The 23,486-nt window shown below is 43.6% G+C and overlaps 1 protein-coding gene across 1 annotated transcript; it reads left to right on the top strand.

Moving 5' to 3' along the window:
• The first annotated feature begins 794 nt into the window (after positions 1–794).
• Positions 795–10,895, top strand: Gsdmc (gasdermin C). The gene is made up of 10 exons (XM_038343751.1): positions 795–1,005; positions 1,618–1,801; positions 2,861–3,023; positions 4,571–4,682; positions 7,482–7,511; positions 7,732–7,758; positions 8,552–8,691; positions 9,218–9,347; positions 9,974–10,047; positions 10,656–10,895. Exons 1-10 carry the CDS (start codon positions 795–797, stop codon positions 10,893–10,895), a joined length of 1,311 nt encoding a protein of 436 aa, XP_038199679.1.
• The last annotated feature ends 12,591 nt before the right edge of the window (positions 10,896–23,486 follow it).

The following is a 23,486-nucleotide window of genomic DNA, read 5'->3' as shown; positions in this document are numbered from 1 at the left end:
ATTAGTATTGCTGTTGAATTCTAATTTTAAGCCATGGTGATCTGATAAGATATATGGGGTTATTCCAAGTTTTTTTTTTTTTTTATATCTGTTGAGGTTTGTTTTGTTACTGAGTATGTGTTCAAGTTTTGAGAAGGTTCCATGAGGTGCTGAGAAGAAGGTATATTCTTTTATGTTTGGGTGAAATATTTTATAGATGTCTGTTAAGTCCTTTTGAGTCATAACATCTGTTAGTTCCCTTATATCTCTGTTAGAGGTCCTGGCTCAGGCCTAGTTCCTCAGAGGTTCCAGACTCACGCCCACACCTGCAGGGGTATTGGCCCAGGTCTACTCCCTCTAAGGTCCCAGATTCATGCCCAGACCCGCAGTGGTCTCCAGCTCTGGCCCAATCAATCTCTCAGCATTTGCTTCCCTGTACCTGCTCCTGTGGAGTTCACTGTTTCTGGTCTGCTCTGGCTAAGGTTGCTGGCTCAGTCCTGCTCCCATGGAGCTCACTGCTCCACAAATGTCCCTGGTCTGGATCTGCTCCTGCTCCCTTGGAGTTCACCGTCCCAGGCCCACTTTGTCCCAGGTTCCTGGCTTCTTTCATCTTTTGATGAGTCTCTAGCCTGAGTCTGTATTTTGACTATTTGGAATAGTTCAAGGATTACTTGGATGTGTATATCTCTGATGAGTGTTGATGTGTGGGATCTCACAATTTGGTGGTTTATAAAAAATACCAGGAATCACTGAGAGCCAACTACACTTTTCTTCTTAACCAAACTTTGCACTTCCTTATGTCTGATGATAGCAACATGCCCTACTCATTTGACTGGGTTTGCAAGGACGTCGTCAAAAAACTCCAAGGAAAAGATTTGAGTCCCGTCACCCGTCTGTCAGATGCAATGAAGTTCCGGCAGTTTGCGATACTGCAGAGGACTCCTCAGTCCCTGTTTTGGAAATCTGAAGATACTCCAGTTGGATATTCCCTCCTGCAGATCTTAGAGCCAAATCTTCCAGTGCCAGGTATTGTCAGCCAAGGGGCGGAGAAGTGGCACAGCTTCTCAGAACCCACGAGGTACCTAGACAGGTAGCTCATGGGCCATCCTGTTTAAGGCCACGGACGAGGAAGGTCCTTTGGGAACCCACTCATTTTCTGGACCCCTCCTTGCATTTGGTTGTAATACACTTCTAAAAGCCTCTTTAGATGGAGATAGGGTGCCCATGTTATAAAAAAAGCAATTGAGGTTCCTAAAACAACAGTTCCTACACAGTTCAAACTGGTAGAATTTGAATACAGACTAAGGCCAGTCTGTCTGCAAGTCCCAGGTAGTTTTCCTTGCTGGGGCTGGACTCTGTATTTGGAAAGATGATATCAGGGAAGTCCTAGACACTGTACAAATGATGATTTTCTTTTTTTTAGAATTAAGACAATGCTTGCATTGGTTCTGAAATTTTCCCTCAGTAGTAATTTATATTTCGGATATTAATTATTCATATATATGACATGTGTGATTACTAGCTTTTTCTTGACTAAGTTTTAAATGAGGAGGGGAAATGGCCTTCTATTTCCCATTCTCCAGAGAAGCTGTTCCACAGTGAATTCTTGACTAAACTTCTGTCCCCTTTCTTCTTCAGATCCTGAGGTATCGGCTCCCATCCCCCTCAAACACACTGTGTCCCAGAAACTGAAGGCTAACACGGGTGTCAACGCCATCGCAGAAGGAAGTGTGTCAGCAGCTTATGTTAAGTCCTGTGGATATGAAATTGAGGTCCGGTGTATCAGCATCCCAGACTCAAACCTGGAAAGTCTTCAAAACAGGTGAAAGGAAGGTTCAACCATGTTTTGGGATGTGATGTAGGCAAAGAGGCACTAAGCAGGTTTTATGACAGTTCACATTATTCTGCTTTATTTTTTTACAAGTTATTGAAATAATGGCTTATAGTGCTCTAGTAATACTCATCAATACAGAATTACCTATTACTGTTCTATTAATGTGACAGGGACCGGAAAATAAGACAGACAGATAAAGATTCTGATCTGATAGGGGTTTCTGTTCATTGCCCAGAGGATGGGCCTGTAATGAGGAGAAAATCGTAGAAAAATCGGTTAGAATACTGATTAAAATGTAAAGAAGTCTGTAACAATCACTTGAACACTCCAGCCCTTTGAGACTTCATTGACTTTTATAGCATCTCTTCTGAGATATAATTTACAAGTAGAAATTCATGTTTATGTGCAGCATTTTGGTGTGATTTGTGCATATAACACAAACCATATATATTTAATATAATACAATATCACATATAACACAAATAACATATTACTTTATCTGGTAGCCATTATTTGAATTTTTAAAATTACATTTATTCATATAGTGTGTGTGCGTGCGTGCGTGTGTGTGTGTGTGTGTGTGTGTGTGTATGCATGTGAACCTTCATGCCATGGATCAAATATGGAAGTCAGAGGACAACTTGCAGGAGTCAGGTCTCTCCCTTTGCTGTGTATGTCTCTGCCAAACTCATGCCAACAACCATCTCTACCTGCTGAGCCATCCTGCCAGCTCAGTAACTGTTATTGTTATGACAAGAACATTTACTGTCTATTCTCTTAGCCGATTTGAAGCGCATGTTGCATGTAGTCAGCTATGACTACCTAGGACTTTAATGTGTCTTCTGGGGATCTGACTTCATGTCCTTACAAGTGCATGGCGGGCACTTTATAGACTGAGCCACATCGCCAGCCTGAAGCGGACTCAATCTCTTTCGTGCTCAGAGGCTGGGTCACAGTTTCTGGTTTTTGTTTGTTTTGTTTTGTTTTTCCACATGATTTGGTCTCTATGAAGTTAGGGATCTTTTCATTCTCGTTTTACACCTTCAGGAAACTTCTGGATAAGCAGCCATCATTTGTGCAGGATTGCCGGATGGGAAGGAAGGACCTGTATGTGGTGACGGAGGCCTTTGAAGTGACCAAGGACACTGTGCTGGAAGACAGTAGCAGCATTGACCTGTCAGGAAAAGCGCTCATCTCCCAGGTTGCCAAGGTATGGGCTAGAGATGGGAAGAAAACAGCCAGCATAGCCAGGGCAGTCTGGCTTCTCAAGGGCTCTGGGTTGCAGTTTCTAGGGCTCACAGGGTGAGGTCCCTTATTCTTCCTGCTGGTATGTAGTATATGCGAATTTATGATCTTAACTTTAATTCTTTTTTAAACATAATTTTTTTATTGATTCTTTGAGATTTCACATCAGATACCCCAATTCCACTCATTTTCCAATTCCTCTCTATCTGCCCTTAAACTTTGGAACATCCCCCCAAAGGGAAACTTAAAAAGAAATAATAAAAATAAAATATGGAAATACAAATAAGAATATCAAACACACAAAATGTAAAACCAAAAGAAATGATAAAAAGAAACAACAAAAAATAAAAACCACAGGTACGAATATTAAACAAAGAAAAAAAGCAATAAAACAAAACAAAATAATAATGAAAAACCACTTAGTTCTTTGAACATCTCTTCTGCCTCTCTATCATCTCTTCATCTTAATGACAGTGGCTTCTGTGTATCATGCAGCCTACTCTTTTGTCCAAACAGCTTTACTTGCAAATGTTCATTGTGTAGTGTGTTGTGGCACAGGTTCAAGGCCTTTGTCTTCTGGTAGACCATCAATACTGGACCCTCAATGAAGATCCTCTTGGACATCCTGCTGTCGCCCAGAGTCATGGTCTGGCAGCACTAAAGGAACTCATTGAGTTTAGTAAAAAATTAAAAAACAAAAAGAGCTCAAAAAGTTGGGAAGGGAAAGTGATGGGGGATGGGATAAGGGAGGAATTGGAAATGAGTTAATGGGGTGTGAGTTTGATCAAAATGCATTGTATGAATATATGAAATTCTCAAACATTAAACCATATTCAAGTAAAGGAAATTGTACATAAAAAGGAAAACAATTTAAATTCCAAGGACTTCCACCTTCAAATTCTATCTCCTCCAGTTGTGAACCAAATGCAAGGTAAAAATGTCTTTAGGTATGCAGTTTTTCAGGCGTATTCCTCTCAGGTCCCCTGTAGATACTCGGTAACAGGACAGAAAAGACAGAAGACATCACACTGCCTGATAGAGACGTGGTCTGGAATGAGGAGAAGCAGCCTCACCCAGCAGCTGACAGAGAGAACACACCTACCCAGAAACACAGATGTGAATATGGAGGAAGCAGTAAGCACTGAGGGTCAAGTAGGAGAATGAGAACCTCAACTCAGAGGGAGACAGGAAATCATATTCCTAGTTTGGAAAAATCAAGACATTGTAATAGGACTGGTTGTGTGGCTCAGTGGTAAATACTGGCCTGGCATTCACCATGCTCTGGGTTCAACTGCCCGGATTCTCCAGGCACACGTCCTGAATTTCAATGTAAGTAAAGCAGAAACTGGACAGGGGGACCAGGAGGAAGTGAGGGACTGCTAGTATTTTGTCATGAGCTTTCTAAGTTTATTTGATTTTAAAATTACAGGCATATGTTGCCTTGATTAAAAGCAAACATAATTTTTAGGAGACAAGGTGCTATTAAACTTTGGGAATGTCTTGTCTCCCCAGGCTCAAGCCCAGGGACAGTGGCAAAGGGAGACAACAGATTCAGTGCCTATCCAAAAGGGTGCGGTGGTGGCCTACAAGAAGAAGCAACTTGTCATTGAGAATGACACTTGTGGTAAGAAGATGTGCGGGGGGCAAGTGGGAGTGGGGTGTCTAAAGTCCTGAACCTCCTCTTCTTTCCTTACTCTACACTAGGAGGGGCGGTGCTCACTCTTCAAGGCGCATGTCCCACCATCCTTAGCGACCACCAAGCATGGCCAAGCTCAGGCACTGCTAGTTGTACCTGCAGCGATAGCCTCTTTCGTGGGAAGGGATCTACCGTGGGGTGCTCAAATGAAGGTGTCTTTATCTGGATGAAGGCCTAGTCTCAGCCTTCTCTAGTCATTCATCTCTAGTCAGTCAAGGTCTTAGTACACTCAGAAGTTCATTATGGAGTAACCAGGTGCACCAGGTGATCCTTAAACCTCATTAATGCTCCATAAAATAATGGAAGCACAACACATACAAAACTGTAGGCAAAATGCCTGAACAACAGAGCATAGCAGTTTCCCCATAGCTTTACCTTGAAATGTACAATCCCTCAACACACACACACCAACACACACACACACACACACACACAGGCACACACACACAGGCACACACACACACAACCCTGTGAAATAACTACTCTGTAAATTGTGCCCAAGGGAAAGTTCTAGAGTCAATCCTCTAGTTGGCAACAATAAACCAGGAAACATTTACAATATGGTACAGTTGGTGGATGATGGCTTCTAGAAGAAGATTGTCCACACTCTCCAAACACCCTTCACTGAGTTATAGGGCAGGGAATGGGTACAAGGTCGCAGATGCCTTTGAAATGATTGGGGGAGATATCCTTTCTGTCACAGATCATGCTAAGTGAAAAGAGCTTTCATTTAAAAAGGGAAAGAAAACGAACCTGTTACTAAAAATATTAACAACAAACAAACAGTCAAAACAAACAAAAAAACCAAATCTGTTTAGATCAGATGTTGTACGCAGGAAACCAAGGCCATGTTAGTGGAGGCCGAACCAGGCGAGTTTCCCCGGAAGATAAACTGCAAAGGCTGAGGTGTGCACGGAAGGAGATAAGTGATGTTCTATGTGGAGGGCGCTTAGGGGAGCTGACTGAAGGGGGCATGTGTGAGAGGAGGGGATGATGGGAGGGGAACCTGGGGTGAGGACTTCTGAAGGTGCAGAGAATGTTGTCAGGTCAGGAAAGAGCTTGGTGAACTGAGGGAGTGGAGACAGGATGGGACTGGAAGTATTGTTGGCCATTTACCCCATCTTCATGCCACCTTGAGGGGAAGGCTCATTTCCTCTTACACAGGAGAAGGCCAGTTTTCCCTGAAGCGACTTGCCAGTGATGCAACAATTATTATTTTCTGTTTGTTCTGTTATGAGGAGTAAATTTGTTCAGCACATGGTCCCAGTTGGTTCCCTTCCCTACTATGACTGGTTTTGTAAACAAGATGCCCTGCTCGCCCCCTAGTGCTCAGAATGTGACTTGCAGACACTCTTTGAAGTTTGTTTTTGTTTAACTTAACTTAGTTCACACCTTAAATGGTGTCATTTTTCTCCCTATCCTCATTTCATGTGTCAAAGGATTGAACTTTGTTGGTAGGAAAGTTTCAAACCTCAGCACATCGCTTTGAATATAATTCAAACAGTGAAAAATTGCCAGACTGAGAGTGGATAAGGAAGGGCCAGGTAGTAACTGAAGGCTAACAAGAAGCCCATATGGCAGGGCAGGAGGAAGCCAGTCTGCTTTACCTCATGGAGTGTTTGTTTATTTCTCTTTTGTGAGTATTTATGTTTTGCCTGCATTTGAGTAGAATGTGCATGCAATGTCCCAAGGAGGCCAGAAGAGGGCTCTGCCTTGTATTGAGGTCCTTTGCTAGAACAGCAGTGGCTCTTAACAGTTAATCTTGCTCTCCAGCCCTCATGGGGTAATTATTGAATCTCAGAAGGCACGATGCTTATTTGAAATGCAGGTTTCAGGCTGGTGAGCTGGATCGGCTGGCAAAGATGTCTATTGCCAGGCCTGATGCCTTGAGTTCCAGCTCCAGGTCCCAGGTGTTGGAAGGAGATAACGGACTCCCAGAGTTGTCCTCTGACCTCTGCATGTGCTTTGTGGCATGCATGCACCCCATAAATAAACAGATAAACAAAGATAATACAATAAAATAAAATGCAAATTTCAAGGCAACTGTCAAAGGTAGTGATTAAAGGTCAAGAGGCTAGTGTTTAGGCTGACATCATCCCTGGGGTTTGGCCTGAGAGTCCCTAAATGGGGTGCAGGAACTACTCTAACAGGTGATAACGGCATCTCTCCTAACTGAGTCTCTTTCCCATCAGCCATTCTCCTTTCTGCCAAAGCTAAGAAGAAAAACTTTCTACATTTGCTCCCTACGAAGCCAAGAGGTCTCCTTGCCTTAACAGAGGGTTTCTCAGGATATTCTGCAACCATTAAGATACGTATGTTCTTTCTTGGACAGGATCACCTGAGTATGGATTTATCATAGGAAATTTCTCATAAAATTAGAATTGCAAGGTGAAAAGCAAAGGTGGATGGAGGAGCTGGGAAGGTGTGAGGCAGGAGAAGGGGTGGGGTGAGTGAGTCGTGGTGAGTGAACCGTTCACTTTCTCTTTCCAGAGCCTTCATCTAGACGTCAGCTAGGTGAGTGAAGGGTCCTGGGGGAATGAGAGTGGAACCTGCTCCCTCATGCTGACAACTGAATAACAAAAACCGCCTGATTGTCTTTGACATAGGTCTTGAGATCTAGTCTTCTGTACAAGGTTTGGGGGTGGAGGATAGAGAATTGTCAGGGATACAGGGGAAGTAAGGTCAAATACTAATTCTTGGGTGGCGCAATGTATTTTCTCTTTCTAGACTGGGAGATCAGTTACATCCCTCCAATTGGTGAGTGTGTATCTGGTGGGGCTGTTGTGGAAATCCGGATGATGCTCCTGTGGTCAACCCTAGCCCAGGCTCTGGTTCCTGCGGGATGGGAAAGATCATGGAAGGCTGGTGTGGAGAAAGCATAGACTTGGAATGGGGCAGGAGGAGATGAGAGGAGAGAGACGCAGTGTGTCTCAAGGCAAAGGATGAGAAAAAGTGATAACTTGTCTTCTCTTTATAGGAAGGATAGAGGAACCCTTCCAGCTAGGTGAGTGGGTTTTTTTTCCTCAGAGGAGACCTAGGTGTCTGACAGGACACAACTGGCTTGGAACTCAAATGAGAACTGTCTTTGGGATTCAGAAAACCGAGGTCTACTTTCACATTTGTAGTAGTTCAGCTCACACATGCACAGCTGTGAGCACTAGAGTACAGCGAGGATTTAGGAGAAAGCAGCATTCCTCCAGCATGCAAGGTGAAATACTGGGATGAAAGCACCCGTGTCTTTGCGGTTTCCGCTAGGGCATCCTCTCACAGTCACAGATCACCCGGAGGACACTTGGGAGAACCAGAGCATCCTGAAATGCAGTGCTGGGCTAATTCTTCATAGACGGTGGAGATACTTATTAATTAGTGTAGCTTCTGCATGCCAGGTGCCTGGTGAACACAAACCCCTTGATTCCTCAAGATGTCCCCATTTGTCACATTGCAACCTGATCCTGAAACACTGAAGACTGTCATCTCTTTGGTCTACAGTACATTTTCTTTCTGACATATCCCAGAAATGCACACTTGGTCACTTTTCTCCCACTGTGATAAGCAGTTGTCAGGATTTCCATCTCCTCTCCCAGTGCTGTGTCCCCTCCTTCCAGAGTGCCAAAGCTGCCAGTATTCTAGTGTTTTCTAGCTTCATGAGAGTTGCCTCACTGGGGTTCAAGCAGACTATCAATGGAGACGCTTTTAGCCACCAGAAATGGTACTGAAGGGCAAGGGCTTACCATCCTAGGGATATTTAATTGAGGAATTGCTCTCACTTTCTGCTTGGTGTTGCTGTCTGTGAACAGATTTCAAGCACCTTCAAAGTGAGGTTTCTGGAAATACAGGGCAACTGGCCATGCTTCCAAAGGATGTTCAAGAAGTTGTGTCCTCTAGCCTGCTGCTCATGCTCAGTGACAGGGAGAATCTGTATGACCTGATGAACAAGGTGAGAGTTCCATAGCCACCTAGAGATGATCTAACCTGCAAGGGTCAGTTATGGTGCTGAGCATGTCAAGATTCATGAGGGAGTAGAGATGCCTGTGAGACCAGGAGACTGAGAACTATGTCCAAGTTTGGGGTTCTGGCTCCATGCACAGTGATGAGACCTCAGAGTGTGGCCCCTGAATTCTGCTCAGAAAGTCCCTGAAGGAGAACCTATAGAACCCATAGCCCACACCTTGCTTTACTCCTCTGGACACAGGCACATTATGCAGCAATCGTTTTGAGCCAGATGTGGGAAGCTGAAGCTGCTTGTAGAAGGGCTGCAAGTTCAAGGCCTTACTGAGGTACATAGTGAGTTCAAAGCTGGCTTGGGCAACAGCCTGAGACCCTGTCACACAAAAGAGAAAAATGAAGGAAAAAAAAGGAGTCAGGCTGTAGCTTCATGGTAGAGGACTCGTTCAGCATATATAAAGCCATCCTCTCCCCAGCACTGGGAATGCTGTTATTAACAGAACATCTGTCTCCTCTAGCTGGAACTGGATCAGTTGGGGCATATGGATGGCCCAGGTGGTGTGATCCTAGATCAGCTGCGACAAGACTCCATACCCCCATGGATTGACTTCAGGAACCTCCTTCTTTATCTCCTTCAAGCCCTAATGGGTAAGAATGATTTGAGGGAAGTGTGGGAGAGTCCTTGTGTTGGCTCTCACAGTGCTCCAGATGCCACCTCCCCAAAGCTCTTGAGTTATCATGGTCATTCTCACCTCACCCTCCTCTCTAAGGTCAGCAAGGCCAGACTGACAACAGTCCATGGACCGCAGATGGAGACTGAGGTGTAGAAAGTGAGCAGTCACCAAGCTCCTGGCGTATCCTTGCTGGAAGACGATTCCTGCCTCAGCCCTTAGATTTTGAGGCTCTGGGCCATGTTGCTTAGGATTCTGGAGCATCCCTGTTTGTGGCAGCCTCAGAAGCAAGGCCCACTAGGTCTATATTAGTTACCTAGGAAGGTATCTCTGTAGGAATTCAGGGAATGAGAGTCAGTTACAGCCTTCTTTGTTTACAGTTGCCATTTGTAAGTTGTCTTTTCTCTCCCATGTGTTTATCAATAACTACAAATGTGCCTAGCCAAGAAAAGGAGAGCTGTCTAAGTCAGTGAGCTTGACCTTTGAATCCAATGGGACATATTCCTCTGTCCCAGAATTCTTCTCTCATTGACTGTCCTCGTTCATGGTGAGAAGAAAATGTTGAGTCTGTCACTCTGTTTCCACATGTGTCTTTCCCCCCAGTGCTGAGTGACACACAGCTCAAGCTGCTGGCCCAGTCTATGGAAAAGAGGCTCCTCCTTCATCAACGAGAGCTGGTAAGAAACCGCCAGGAGCTAACATTCAGGAGGGGGAGAGGAAAGCAGGAAGAGGAAGAACATTCTAGCAGAAAGCAATGAATTTTCCACAAGGAGAGGAGTTGAGAACCCCCTGGTTGCTTTGCCTTTGGGAAGCAGACAGCTGGGGCTTGATTCTCTCAGGAGCATGTCTGTTTTTATGGCAGCCTCAGAAGTAAGACCCACTAGTTCTAAACTAGCCACCCAGGAAGGCAGCTCTGTAGGAACTCAAGGGATGAAAGTCAGTTACAGCCTTCTTTGTTTACAGTTGCCATTTGTAAATTGTCTTTTTTTTCTCCCCATATGTTTATCTATAAATACAAATGTGTGCCTAGCCATGTGCATACATGCGCGCGCGCGTGCGCGCGCGCGCACACGCACACACACACACACAAACATACACACACACAAACGGCACTCCCGTGCAGCATAGGCTTTTTAAATACCGTGTTGTAGCTGAGGAACCAAAGCACGGTGGCTTCAGGTCTTTCTTAGTTCATTATCCTGTGTGATTCCTAGCTGTCAGGACAGAAGGTTTTTCACCCTGGTGTCAGAGCCTGGTCTGGCCAACCTGAGAATTTTTGTTTTAGGTAAAGAGCATCCTGCAGCCAAACTTCAAGTATCCCTGGAACATCCCCTTCACTCTCCAGCCTCAGCTTCTTGCCCCACTCCAGGGTGAGGGCTTGGCCATTACTTATGAATTGCTCATGGAGTGTGGTCTGAAGATGGAGCTGAATAATCCCAGGTCAACTTGGGATCTGGAAGCCAAGATGCCCCTGTCTGCCCTTTATGGGAGCCTGTCATTTCTGCAGCAACTTGTAGAAGCCTAAATCTCCCTCAAAGCCTGTCCCCAGCCCAGTCCTTACTGAGTGCAGGATACATTTGAGATATGGTACCATGGCATTCATGGAAGTGATGATTTCTGTGCATGTTCTAGGTGGTAGGAAAAGGGTGCTAAGTGTTCTTCTTTTGATATTACTACTCATTCATATAAATGTAAATAATCTATCCCGATTATGTTCTTCTCTCTCATTTAATTTACTAATTATGTATACAGCATTCTGCTTGCATATACCCCTGCAGACCAGAAGAGGGCACCAGATCTTATTATAGATGGTTTTGAGCCACCATGTTGTTGCTGGTAATTGAACCCAGGATCTCTGAAATAAGAGTCAGTGCTCTTAACCTCTGAGTCATCTCTCCAGCCCCAGAGGCTACACTGCTGAGGAATGTGACTCCCTCCTCCCCAGCAGCATTAACTGCCTACAGTGTCTGAGGGAAGTGGTGAGCCTTATTGGCCCCTCCTCTATCCATGATGGAATGTTGATGGGTCTGGGCTCTCTTGGTAATGTCCAGGTAGCCATTGCTACTATAGGTTTATGAGTTTAATAGGCCTGCCACATCCTTGCCATGTCTGTAAGAAAGTTTGCTGTTGTCTGTCAAAACTCCTCAAATTGTAGGCTAAAGATTGAAACATTTTCCTTTATGTAAAATAAAATAAATGTTAGTATTACTTAATTGTGTTCATTTTGAATTGTTTTGGGTGAAAGGTGCTGGTGTCCATAACTTTCGAATGCATCAGAAATAAATTGGGGATATTTTTAGATAGATAGTTATTATTGTGAGTACTTCATACTTTTTTCCCAAGCATCCTTCCTCATTTTCTCTTCCTCCCTCCATCTGTATTGATCTCCTCTCCTTTTTCTAATTAGATCCTCTGTTTTTCCATTTCCTCTATTGGGATCTCTTGTACCCTACTGTTCCCCCTCTCTATCGCCTCCTACAGCCCTACAGTCTGGAGTTATCTGAAACACTCTCAGTTAAGAATGGCCAAGATCAGATTGTCCTATGACCATTTCAGTGAGAAATTATCTTGTCTGATGATTGATATTCAAGGGCCCAGTCCATTGTGGGAGACACCATCCTTAAGCAGGTGGACTTGGACTATACAAGAAATGTAGTTGAGCATGGGGGAGTGAGCAAGCCAGTAAGCAGCATTTCTCTATGGTTCTTGCATCTGAGTTCTTGCCTTGAGATCCTTCCTAACGTACTTCAAAGATGGACTGTGACCTGGGCTTATTAGATGAATAAACCCCTTTCCTCCTCAAGTTGCTTTTGGTCATGGCATTTATCACAGTAACAGAGAGCAAACTATCGTGTATCAATTACGTCCAATACCTGACAGCCAGCAACAGTAGAGACCCCCCCAAACACTTCTTTTTAAATTTGTATTTAAATTTTTTGAGACTTTCATATATGAGTACTTTATTTGCATCATCTTCACCCCCTCCCTGCTGGAACTCCCCCGTGTTCAGCGCTCCCTGTCAGCTTCATGAACTCTTCTTTCATTATTACTGTACACATGCACACATATGTATACACGAATACAGTCTGCTGAGCTCACTTCGTGTTGCTTGTATTTGTATATGTTTAGGGCTGACACTCAGGATTGGGTAAGCTCTCAGAAGTGTGTCCCTGTAGAAGACTGATTGTCCTCTCAGCCCCATCTGTTGTCTATAGTTTTCCATGTGTGGTTAGGGCCTTTTCCCCGTCCACACTGCAAAGCCAACTGGTGTTGTCAGTGTGTAGTCTTGTTTAGGTTGAGTCTAGTTTTGAGATTTCATGAGTACAGCTCCCAGTTCTGTCTTGGAGACATAATCTCGCAGCAGCCCATCCTTCTCTTTGGCTTTTAGAATCTTTCCATTGCTTCTTCCACAATGTTCCCTGAGCCTTAGGAGTGGAGCTAATTTTATAGACATATCAACTGTGGGTGGGTGTTCCATGGTCAATAATTCTCTGCATTTTGACCAGTTGCAGATTTCTATGATTGTCCCTGTCTTAGTCAATATTCTATTCTTGTGAAGAGACACCATGATCAAGACAAGTCTTATAAAAAAGAGCATGTGATTGGGGCTTGCTTACAGTTTCAGAGCCTATTCCATTATCGTCGTTGTGGGAAGCATGGTGCCATGCAGCCAGCCCTGGTGCCAGAGAAATAGCTGAAAGTTTTACATCAGAATCTACCAGCAGCAGGCAAAGAAAGAGAGAAGGGCACTGGGCCTGGTGTAGGCTTTTGAAACTTCAAAGAACGCCAGAGACAGCAGAGCATAGCCCCCTCCACGTGCGGTTTCTGAGATGCAGGAAGCAATTCCTTCCAGGCAACCCAGTGGTTGCTAAATGGGCTTGTTAGTTGAGGGCCAACGAGAAGCAGCTATGTGCCCTGAGGTCCACTTCTATGGCGTCTGCATACACATTTGGCAATGTTACAGATGATTCTGGTCACAGCAACTCTATTAGTGCACTTCATCTTTTTCTCCTTCCACACCAGCAGCTTCTGAAAATACGGATGTGCTGTATGATAATATGAGTCTTCCTGAGCTGATAGAGCGGGCATTGATGCTGTAAAGCAGGGTATGGGAAAAACCTGACTGATGAAAGAATTGGGGAAATTTGGGAAAAATGCAGAAATTGTTTTTTTCTACCTGATTATAAAACTTGGGAAAAGAATCATACTGAAACAGAAAAGAACTTGGTTATGATGAATAAAGTTTCCGAGGAACTTAGGGATTTTAGGGCTGACTGCCTATGGCCTTATAAATCAAAACTGGAATCGTGAGGAACAACAATGGGAAAGATACGACAATGGAGTGAAACCTACTGAACTATGTATGCTTCTGTAACTGCAGGTAGTTTGCCTCTGCGGTGAAAGCCTCAGAAGCTGTTTTATGATTAACTCAGCAAGAATTAAGAATATAAGTGGCTGGCATGGGGCCTGAGAACTGGGAAAATATCATAATGAATGATGATGTTCTGATATCAAAGAATCTTTATACTTCTTGGGAACTGTTTTGCCCAGGTAATGATTAACCTGTGGCAAGAAAACAGAATCATTTTCCTTGTGTAAAATTTACAATAAAAGACTGGGGTTTGAAGCATCAGAATACTGTGTTTATATATTCATTTGCCATCCAGACATCCCAGGTTCGAGACCCACTTCTCTGCTGAGGCTAGTTTCTGGCAAAAGCTCATTCCCATCTACACACCTCTTCCAAAATGATACACCCACCCAACATGGCCACACTGCTAATCTTTCCCAGTTTATCAACTAGGGACTAAGCATGGGACTCTACGAGCCCATGGAGACCATGCTCATTCAAAACCCCACAGTCTGTGCTGAAGAAAAAGGCTTCTTTGAGGAGGGCAAGAGCCACAATCAGCTGGGAGTGAAAGGATAAGGATTTAGAATGTGGTTAGGAATCTTGCTAGTTTAGGAGAGTAGCAGCTGTAGGTTTCTCTTTAGGGTCCATGACCTCATCAGCCATGGGGAGTTGGCTAGGTTTATAGTAACAGGCATGAAATCTCTGCAATTGAGAAGATCTTACATCCAGTTATCATGTTGTTAGCTATGCCAAAGATATAAAAGCGACTAACAGAGCCTTGAATACATCTTCCCATGATGATTATCTTTGGCGGTTGTAGGTTTTACAGCTGGGTGGGGCTACTGGTGCTTTTGTCCTTTGGTGACCTGACTAACACCTTCACATGCTATGAGAGAGAATCCTCAGGAGATAGCTTCCAGGTCAGTTTCTGTTCAGTTCCTCCAAGTTCTGTATCTGAAGGGTGTGGTGTCTTCAACAACAGCATCTTCTCTTCAACTCTAGAGGGCAAGCAAGGGAGAATCTCAGCCCCAGTTTCAGTAGGAAGCAGCTAGAATGACTTGATTTTCACAGACTGGGTGGTTGGTTTTAGGGTCTCCGTTCTGGAGATGATGATGTAAGGTAACTAGATATTTGCAGGCTTGGAGGTCATTGAGGAGGGGTCCCTTTCTCATCGATTTTTGTTTACTTTCTCTGACACCATACGTGGGCTTCCTTACTCATTGTCCTTCTGCGATATGACTGCTTACTGGGTTCTATTAATGAATACGCCTGCTTTCTTAAACCCCCAACTTAAATGGCGTGAGACTCCACCCTTTTAAAATGTCTGCCGGTCTTGTCTCCCAGATCATAAACTCTTGTATGGAGGATACCACCCAAAAGACATGCTGACAGCATTCTCCAAAATTTCTGATACTAGAACATTGTTCTAAGCTCTCCTAACCCAGCCAGAAAGAGTGATAACAAAGACAAGTGGGCCCCTTCTCCACCTGTGTGAACTGTAACAATTCTCACCCAGTTCACAGGGACCCTTTTCCCAGTTGGGCAAGGATAGCTGCTTGGCTACAGATCTGGAGAGGGGTCTGAGAGCTGAGAGGTCTGTTCACACATCTCCAACCACTACTGTTACTTCTGGTCTCGCAACCGGGTGAGGAAGCAGCCCAGCCCCACCCCAGTCCCCGACTCTCCCAAGGCTTCTTCACCCAAGCCATTCATGTACCCTCCATCTTTGGAATGTTGATGACTCTTGTCTTCCGTTCTGTTTCTCTGTCTTTTGGTCTTCACCCTTTTCTGAGCCAGGAAAGCCTCGCAGGGACACCGTTAACTGCTGTGAGGTGCTGCTCCATAGTCGTTTGGAAGGTGGATTTGAACAGTTGTTGTAAGCTCAGAGTGTGGCTCCTAGAGAAAAGAGGTCGTGTGTGTGCTTGCATTTCCAGAATATTGTATTGAAAATTGACTCAGACCTGTTAAAACAAAGGAAACACAGTGAAGAGAATAACAAGGCCTGAGTCCTGGAGTTTGTACAAACTGTAGTTGAGTCTGAAAGCCCAAGGACGGAGAGGAGCTGCATTCGATTGCACTTTCTCTAGAGGAGGAAAGCCAGCTTCAACCTGGTTAAGTGATAATTTTTAATAATTCTGTGGCATCAGGGTCTCAGTAAGGAAAAGTACCTGAGTCCTCCAGCGACATCCTTCTGGGGCCCAAAAGAGAGAGCAGGAGTAGGATCTGGGCCCCTGGTGCAGGACAATGGTGACATTCTGCATGGCAGCTTCAGGGGTAGCCTAAATGTCAGGGATCAGCCCAGATCAGGGTTCTGAGCGAGGTGGCAAGGTGAACTGGTGTCCAAGGTCATAGGGACCAGGAGACTAGGACAGGGGAGGGAGGAACCTAAGGCAAGGGACAAGGTCCTCAGCCTGCGCATCTGGGTTCATCAGGACAGCCACTAGTAGGTGCCACCATGCTAATCTCCTATCTGATGTCCAGGGCGTTGTGCCTGCACAACTCGACTCTGAGCATATAGGACTTCGTATTACCTTGGATCAAGGATTCCAGCTCTGCCTCTGCTGGATCCAAAAAAATCCATTTCTGGCTAGCTGGAAAGTTTAACTCCTCCTGAGCAAGGTAATGCTCCTTCAATTTGCCTTCCTAGTCAGCCCCCTTTCCCCAGTTCTCTCATCCCTAGGATGGCAACACCCAGCATCTCAACCTATTGCTTTTCCTCCTTCCTGATACACGTGGTGATTCATGGGTGCTGAAAAACTCACCACTTCTCCCTGCTTCCCCCATCTAACTGTGGGGGACGGGAGTGGGCATTAACACTAACCGCTTAGCCATTACCCACCATATGGGCACCAAGTGCATTTCTGTCTAACCCTGGAGCCAGCCATTGCTCGGTCTACCCTGAAAACCCGAGCAAGCATGCTTCCACCTACAGTCCCTCTTTGACAGACTCGATCAATGCGAGCGCTGAACTCTCAGCCCTTCTAAAATGTCACGTCCGTCTGTACCCTCTCCTGATCTTGCTGACTTGTATCCATTCTTACAGCACCCCACAGCTCTCTTTCTCCGCAGTTACGTTTTTTTTTTTTTAAATAGCCAATCTGTATATATGCTCATCGAATTACAAACTGCTTTTCTAGTCTGCCAAAGAGCTTTTAACCACACCTTTTTCATTTACCCTTCTGACTTTGGGAGCCACAATTGAGACTAAGACTCAAAGTTCGTCTCTGATTAACAAAACTGCCTCTCTGCCAACCCCTCCCCATGCCTTGCAGGCTTAACCCACTAACTGCAAAGCAGCTTTCAACTAAAGGGGTAAAAAACAAAAACAAAGGCCGGGTGGTGGTGGCGCGCGCCTTTAATCCCAGCACTCGGGAGGCAGAGGCAGGTGGATCTCTGTGAGTTCGAGACCAGCCTGGTCTACAAGAGCTAGTTCCAGGACAGGCTCCAAAGCCACAGAGAAACCCTGTCTTGAAAAAAAAAAAAAAAAAAAAAAAAAAAAACCAAAAAAAAAAACCCAAAAAACAAAACAAACGAACAAACAAACCCAAAACCAAAGCAAGCAAACAAACAAATAACCAAACAAAAACCAGTGAAATATAGGAAACCATATTCCAGCTGCACCTTCCCTTTACAGGAAAACTCTTACCAAATCACTATGCTGCCTGCAGGGATCCAGGTGTCACTATTTTGCCTCTTTCAATGGTTATACGTACTCTCGTGATTTCAATATGTGGTCATTTTATGGGTTTGTACATAGCTATTTATTATCTGTACTCATAAATGTTATTGCGTCCATATTATATTTTTTTTCTATCAAAAGTAGCTAGCCCACTAAGGCCCAATATTCCATAGCCATTCTCACCTTCTTAAACATTATGCAAAGAAATTAAAATATTTTAATCTTTGGTGGTTAGGAAAAAAAATGATCCCCCAAGAGAGAGGCACTATTAGGAGGTGTGGCCTTTAATGTGGGATGTCCCTCCGTATGGTGTGAATATGTTTTATTACCATTGGTTAATAAAGAAGCTGACTTGGCCAATAGCCAGGCAAAATAGAGTCAGGTAGGAAATCCAAAGAGAGGTAAAGGGAAAAAGAAGGCAGAATCTAAGAGATGCCTGCAGCATCAGGAGAAACAAGATGTGAGGTAAAAAGCCAGGAGTCTCGTGGTAAAATAGAGAATAATAGAAATTGGTTAATTTAAGTTGTCAGAGCTAGTTAATAACAACCCGGAGCCAAACAACTCCCAAAGTCTGGTGTGGATCCACATAAGACCTGAAAAGGCTTTAAAAAGATTCTGAATGCACAGAAATGGAGCTGCACTAGGCTTCCTGCTTTCACCGTCTCAGTCAGCAGCACTGCAGAGATACTTCTTCCAACAGCTGCCTTCAAGATGGAATGGCCACCATGAGCAAAGCAGCATCATGGGTTTCCACAGTCTCAGACAGGCCTCAGTAGAGAGGCTAACTAGTCAGTAGTGTGTGGAGGATTTGGCTTTTGCTCATAGAGACAAAAAATGTTTGTGGGCCAGCTGCATGCTACCTGATCCCAGCATTGGCAGTGGGGGGTAAGTGTGATGCTCGTGGTTGTTTCTGCCATGTTAAAAAGCCAAGTCGAGCAGAACCAATGGCCAAAGCAGCCACTTTGGTCCCAGCCAAGCCCACTGACCAATTTAAAACAGTGATCAAATAATTTTTACAGATATACACTAAAGCCAGATTCAGACAAAAAAAAAAAACCACACAAATCTCTAAATGGGTCACAATATGTTTAAAAAATGTACAAAGATTTGTGTGTGAGAGAGGAAAAATAGTAAAGACAGTTATAAAAAGAAGTATATAGTTTTAAAAAACAAAGTCTTTAAAGAGACAGTAAAATGATATAAAAGAAAAGGAGCCATGTAAAGATAGAAAACATACAGGGCATCTGAATCCTTTATAATATTGTGTTGATTCTGAATTTTTTCATCGCTGATGGACAAGAGACAACTGCTGGAAAACACAGGACTGAAAGGGAGACTGATACAATGTAACAACCTAAATATTTTTAAAATGCATTAGCTTTAAAATAAAAGTCAAATATGTATTTGTAAAATGGAAATTAAAAGATGCATTGCTGACTTGGCGGTGGTGGCACACGCCTTTAATCCCAGCACTTGTGAGGCAAAGGCAGGTGAAATTCTATGAGTTAGAGGCCAGCCTGGTCTACAAGAGCTAGTTTCAGGACAGACTCAAAAACAACACAGAGAAACCCTGTCTTGAACAACCAACAAATAAATAAATAAAATAAAATAAAAAATAAAATAAAAAGATGCATTGCTTGAGAGAAGCAGCTTGGCTTTTGTTTCCACAGGAAACAAGAGGCTATGGTTAAGATGGACCAGCTGTGATCAAGGAAGACCTCCTGAAACTTGACAGGTGATATCTATCAATAAAAGTTACAACTGGTCTTCCCAGGACTTGGTCATTGCCTCAAAATTTTATCGGGGACCCTAAAGATGCTTTGCCCACAAACGGTAGGAAGCAGTTAGGAGAAAACAACATTCACATTCCCTAGAATTTTGGGGGCATGCATGGTCTTTGGTTAATTGGTAGGTCATGGATGTGTATTATTTTTAGGAGAATATAGGAATGTAGGATAAAATACAACTCTTAAACTCAGATATTTTGCATTGACATGGATTTTGTATAGTTATATAAACTTAATTTTATTATACTGTATATATGTTTCTATTCTTGTGTAAAGAATTTTTGTATATTGATACAAATTTAAAGTTAGTTTTGTTATACTCTATGTATATTCCTACTCTTGGTTAAAGTATTGCTTGGACTGGGGGTGGAGATGCTGATATCTGTTATGGGCTTAATATCTGTTATGGGCTAAAGTTATTATTCTCATGATATTAATAAAATGTACAAGGAAACAGATAAGAAGAAAATATTAAGAATACTTAAGAATAAGTATATTTTTTTTATAACAAAGATTTGTTCATGGTAACACTTGGTTCTAATTTGAGACGCCTCGAGACTGCCGTATTCGAAAAGATAAACACGAAGCTAGGAAGCCTAAGAAGTTCCGGAAGCTCTGAGAGAGTTATATAAGGTGTGTAAAAGATGACATCTGTGTGTATGATGATTATAGGTTATTACAATTCCAAAGGTCAAAGTGCAAAGAAATATGTATTTAAATCAATAGTTTTCTTGTTATTGTCCTACTTTTGGTAATGTTTATAAGGACTATAGGTGCATCCAATCAAGACTCATTCAAAAATATTTGGGTTTTTTTTTAAGGTTCATCTAAATCGTATATAAGATGTTGTGGGAAGTTTGTACACTGTGTGAAGGAGCATTGCTGTGATTGGTGTAATAAAAAGCAGAATGACCAGTAGCTAGGCAGGAGGTGAATAGTTCCATTCTCATTTTCTGAAAACCTTGAACTAGACTTGTTCAGCTGGTTTTCTTTGGAGGGAGAGAGGAAGGTGGGGAGGGAGAAAGGAAGGGAGAGAAAGAGAGAGAGAGAGAGAGAGAGAGAGAGAGAGAGAGAGAGAGAGAGAGAGAGAGAGAGAGAGAGAGATTTCCTAAGAATGCCCTCTTCACTGAGCCAGGAGAGCCTTGCGGGTACACCTTCAGATGTTCTCTGGTGCTGATCAGAGACGGTGGATCTTGGATGGTGGATTTGAACACTAGTTCTAAACTTAGACTCAGTTCCTAGAGAGAAGAGGTTGTGTGTGTGCTTGCATGTTCAGACCAGAATATTACATTGAAAACTGACTCAGGCCTGTTAAAACAAAGGAAACAGAGTGAAGAGAATCCCATTGCTTTGGTCCTGGAGTTTGTACAAGCTGTTCTTGACTCAGAAGGCCCAAGGACTGAGAGGAGTCACATTCAATTGAGCTCTCTCTAGAGGATGAAAACCTACTTCAACCTGGTAGGTGCTGATGGGGCCGATGGAGTAAGGAGAGAAGGCTGTGTGGTTACAGAGGGTCCTTCAGGCTGGCTGTGAACTGAGTTGATGGTTGTTCCTATGTAACGTGACCTGCAGGGAAGGAAGCATTCTTTCCTTAAGTTCTCCGTAAGAGAGTCAGTAGGGAGCTCATGAGAGCATGTAATGGTAAACGCTGGTCTCTGAGCCATCTTTGTCAGATTTGCTGTGGGAGACATAATTGAAAATGGTCAGATGAGGATTTTTGTACAATCAGTGACAGTTCTTGTTTTCTTACAGTCATATCATTCAAAATGCAGGTCCCTGTCACTGAGAATCTTGTTCTTTTCTGCAAAGAAAGTGATGTAAGCAGATTCTTTAATCTTTTCTACAAAGTGCTGTAACACCTGTTGATATATGCATGTTCACGACTATCTACAGCCAGGGTTTTGATTTCCACCCACACATCTATGTCTTAAACATTTTATCTCCATGTCAGTTTCTACTGTTGCGTGCTGGTTTGTAAGACTACCTGTTTTCATCTTTCCCTGGCTCTCAAAGTCAAGGTGCTGAGGGATAAATTCATTTCCATTCTCCACTTGGAAGTGGCACTCAGGGAAACAGCACCCCCTCCATTGTCTTGCCCCATCTAGAAATCCCAAAGTCCTCTGCACTCCTCTGTCTTTCTCATGACCCACATAAAACCCATCATTAATTTTTTTTTTTTTTTGGTTTTTCGAGACAGGGTTTCTCTGCAGCTTTTTTAGAGCCTGTCCTGGAACTAGCTCTTGTAGACCAGGCTGGCCTCGAACTCACAGAGATCCGCCTGCCTCTGCCTCCCGAGTGCTGGGATTAAAGGCGTGCACCACCACCGCCCGGCTCCATTAATTTTTTTTGATTCTGCAGCAATCTTGACTCATCATCCCAGTGTCAGCTTTGAATATCTCTTATTTGAACATTGCTATGCATAGCCTCAGAAGTAAGTCACATTCTTTGCTGTTGGGAATTTTATATCAAGGGATTTTTTTTCCATGTCACAAATCTACCTAAGTTATTCTTTGCTTTAATTATGCTTTCTTTTTCTCATTGGCCATACAGTTGGCCTTACAGATTCATGGATCCTGCAGCTTTGGAATTAACTAGAAAAGGGCTTAGAGAGATGACTCAGTAGGTACAGCACTTGACGTGCAAATATGAGGGTCAGACTTCTAACTCCTAGAATCCACTTAAAACCCAGTGACCCAGGTGCTCACCCAGCATGCAAGAGGAATAGATAGGGGATCTCTGGGACAAGCTGTCTAGCTATACTAACTGAAATGGGAATCTCCGGCGTCAGTAAGAGATTTTGCCTCAATACTGAAGATGGAGAGTGATTGTCAGAGTCACTCAATGAGACCCACAGGCCTCCATATGTACCCATGTGTGCATACATCCATGCAAACTTGGGCCTCTACAATCCAAGCATGTATTCATATGTACATGCACATACACCACATAAACGCATATACAAATGTAATAAAAAAGTATTAGGGGCTGGAGAAATGGCTCTGCAGTTAAAAGCATCTGATACTCTTCCAAAGGACCCCAGTTCAGTTCCCAGAACCCACAATGGATGGCTCAGGTTCTAGAAGATCTGGTGCCCTCCTCTGACCTCTATGGCTACCCATATGTGGCACATACACAGACACATATTAAATAAAAATGAAAACTAAATTTTTAAAAAGAAAATATTCAGAAACCTTGCACCTGAATAGAATAGGTTCCTACTTTCTTTTGTATTCTGCAAAAACTATGTGTGTGGTTTGTCTACTGCCACGTTCTGAATGTGAACTGTCCCTTCTCCCCCCAAGTTATGTTGAATGCTTGGGTTCCTGCTACTGTCACTATCTCGGGTGTCTTGGAGAATTTTAATATGAGGTCAGTAGCTAGAGGAAATATGACACGGGGGACATGAACTTGGTACTACATGTCCCCTCCTTGTATGTCTCTCTGCCTCTTGCTTGCCACGAAGTCACCCATTACCTCCTCCATGTTCTCCCGTCACTATGATGTTTAGTCAAAATGCACAGGGCTAAAGCCTCTGTGAACCGAGCCTTCTGAAACCACGTGTCAAAATAGATCTCTTCTTCATTAAGTTGTTTATGTCAGATATTTTTCACAGTGACTTTGAACTGCTTCTGGTACAGTATCATTTGAAGTATTCTAGAAACGATTTAAGTGATGTGGGAAGGGTGTGTGGTCATATGCAAAGACACTTGAATATCTGCAGATTTTGATTATCAGCCTAGAAATGCCCAAGTATGTGGTGATATACTCTTTCGGCTTTACCAAACAAAGCTTACCGGAAGAAGAGAGTACAGAGCTAAGCCACTAATTAGCCATAGAGGCCAGGCAGTGGTGGCATACACCATTAATCCCAGTACTTGGGACACAGAGGCAAACAGATCTCTGTGAGCTTAAGGCCATCCTGGGCTACACAAAATGCTGTCCGTGTAAAAGAGAAACAGAGCTCACACAAAGGTGATCCCAGCACTTGGGATCCACGCCTTTAATCCCAGTATTAGGGAGGTAGAGGCAGAAATGATGTGGCTGGGTGGAGAGAGGAATATAAAGTGGGAGGAGACAGAAGCTCAAGGCAGTCTGAGTATTTGTAGAGACAGATGCAGTCTGAGGATCCAGTCTGAGAATTCGAAGTGACAGGATCGCTCCTTTGGTTTGAAAATTGGTAGAGGTAAGAACTCTAGTGGCTGGCCGCTCTGCTTCTCTGCTTCTCAGGTTTCACCCTCTGATAGCTGACTCGGAGTTTTTATTATTAAGATCAATTAAACTTCATGCAATGCAGCC

The sequence above is a fragment of the Arvicola amphibius genome, chromosome 9 (genome assembly GCF_903992535.2).
Source record: "Arvicola amphibius chromosome 9, mArvAmp1.2, whole genome shotgun sequence".
In the NCBI taxonomy this organism is placed as follows: domain Eukaryota; kingdom Metazoa; phylum Chordata; class Mammalia; order Rodentia; family Cricetidae; genus Arvicola; species Arvicola amphibius.
Note: the sequence above shows the minus strand (reverse complement) of the source record. Positions and strands in the feature narration are given on the sequence as shown.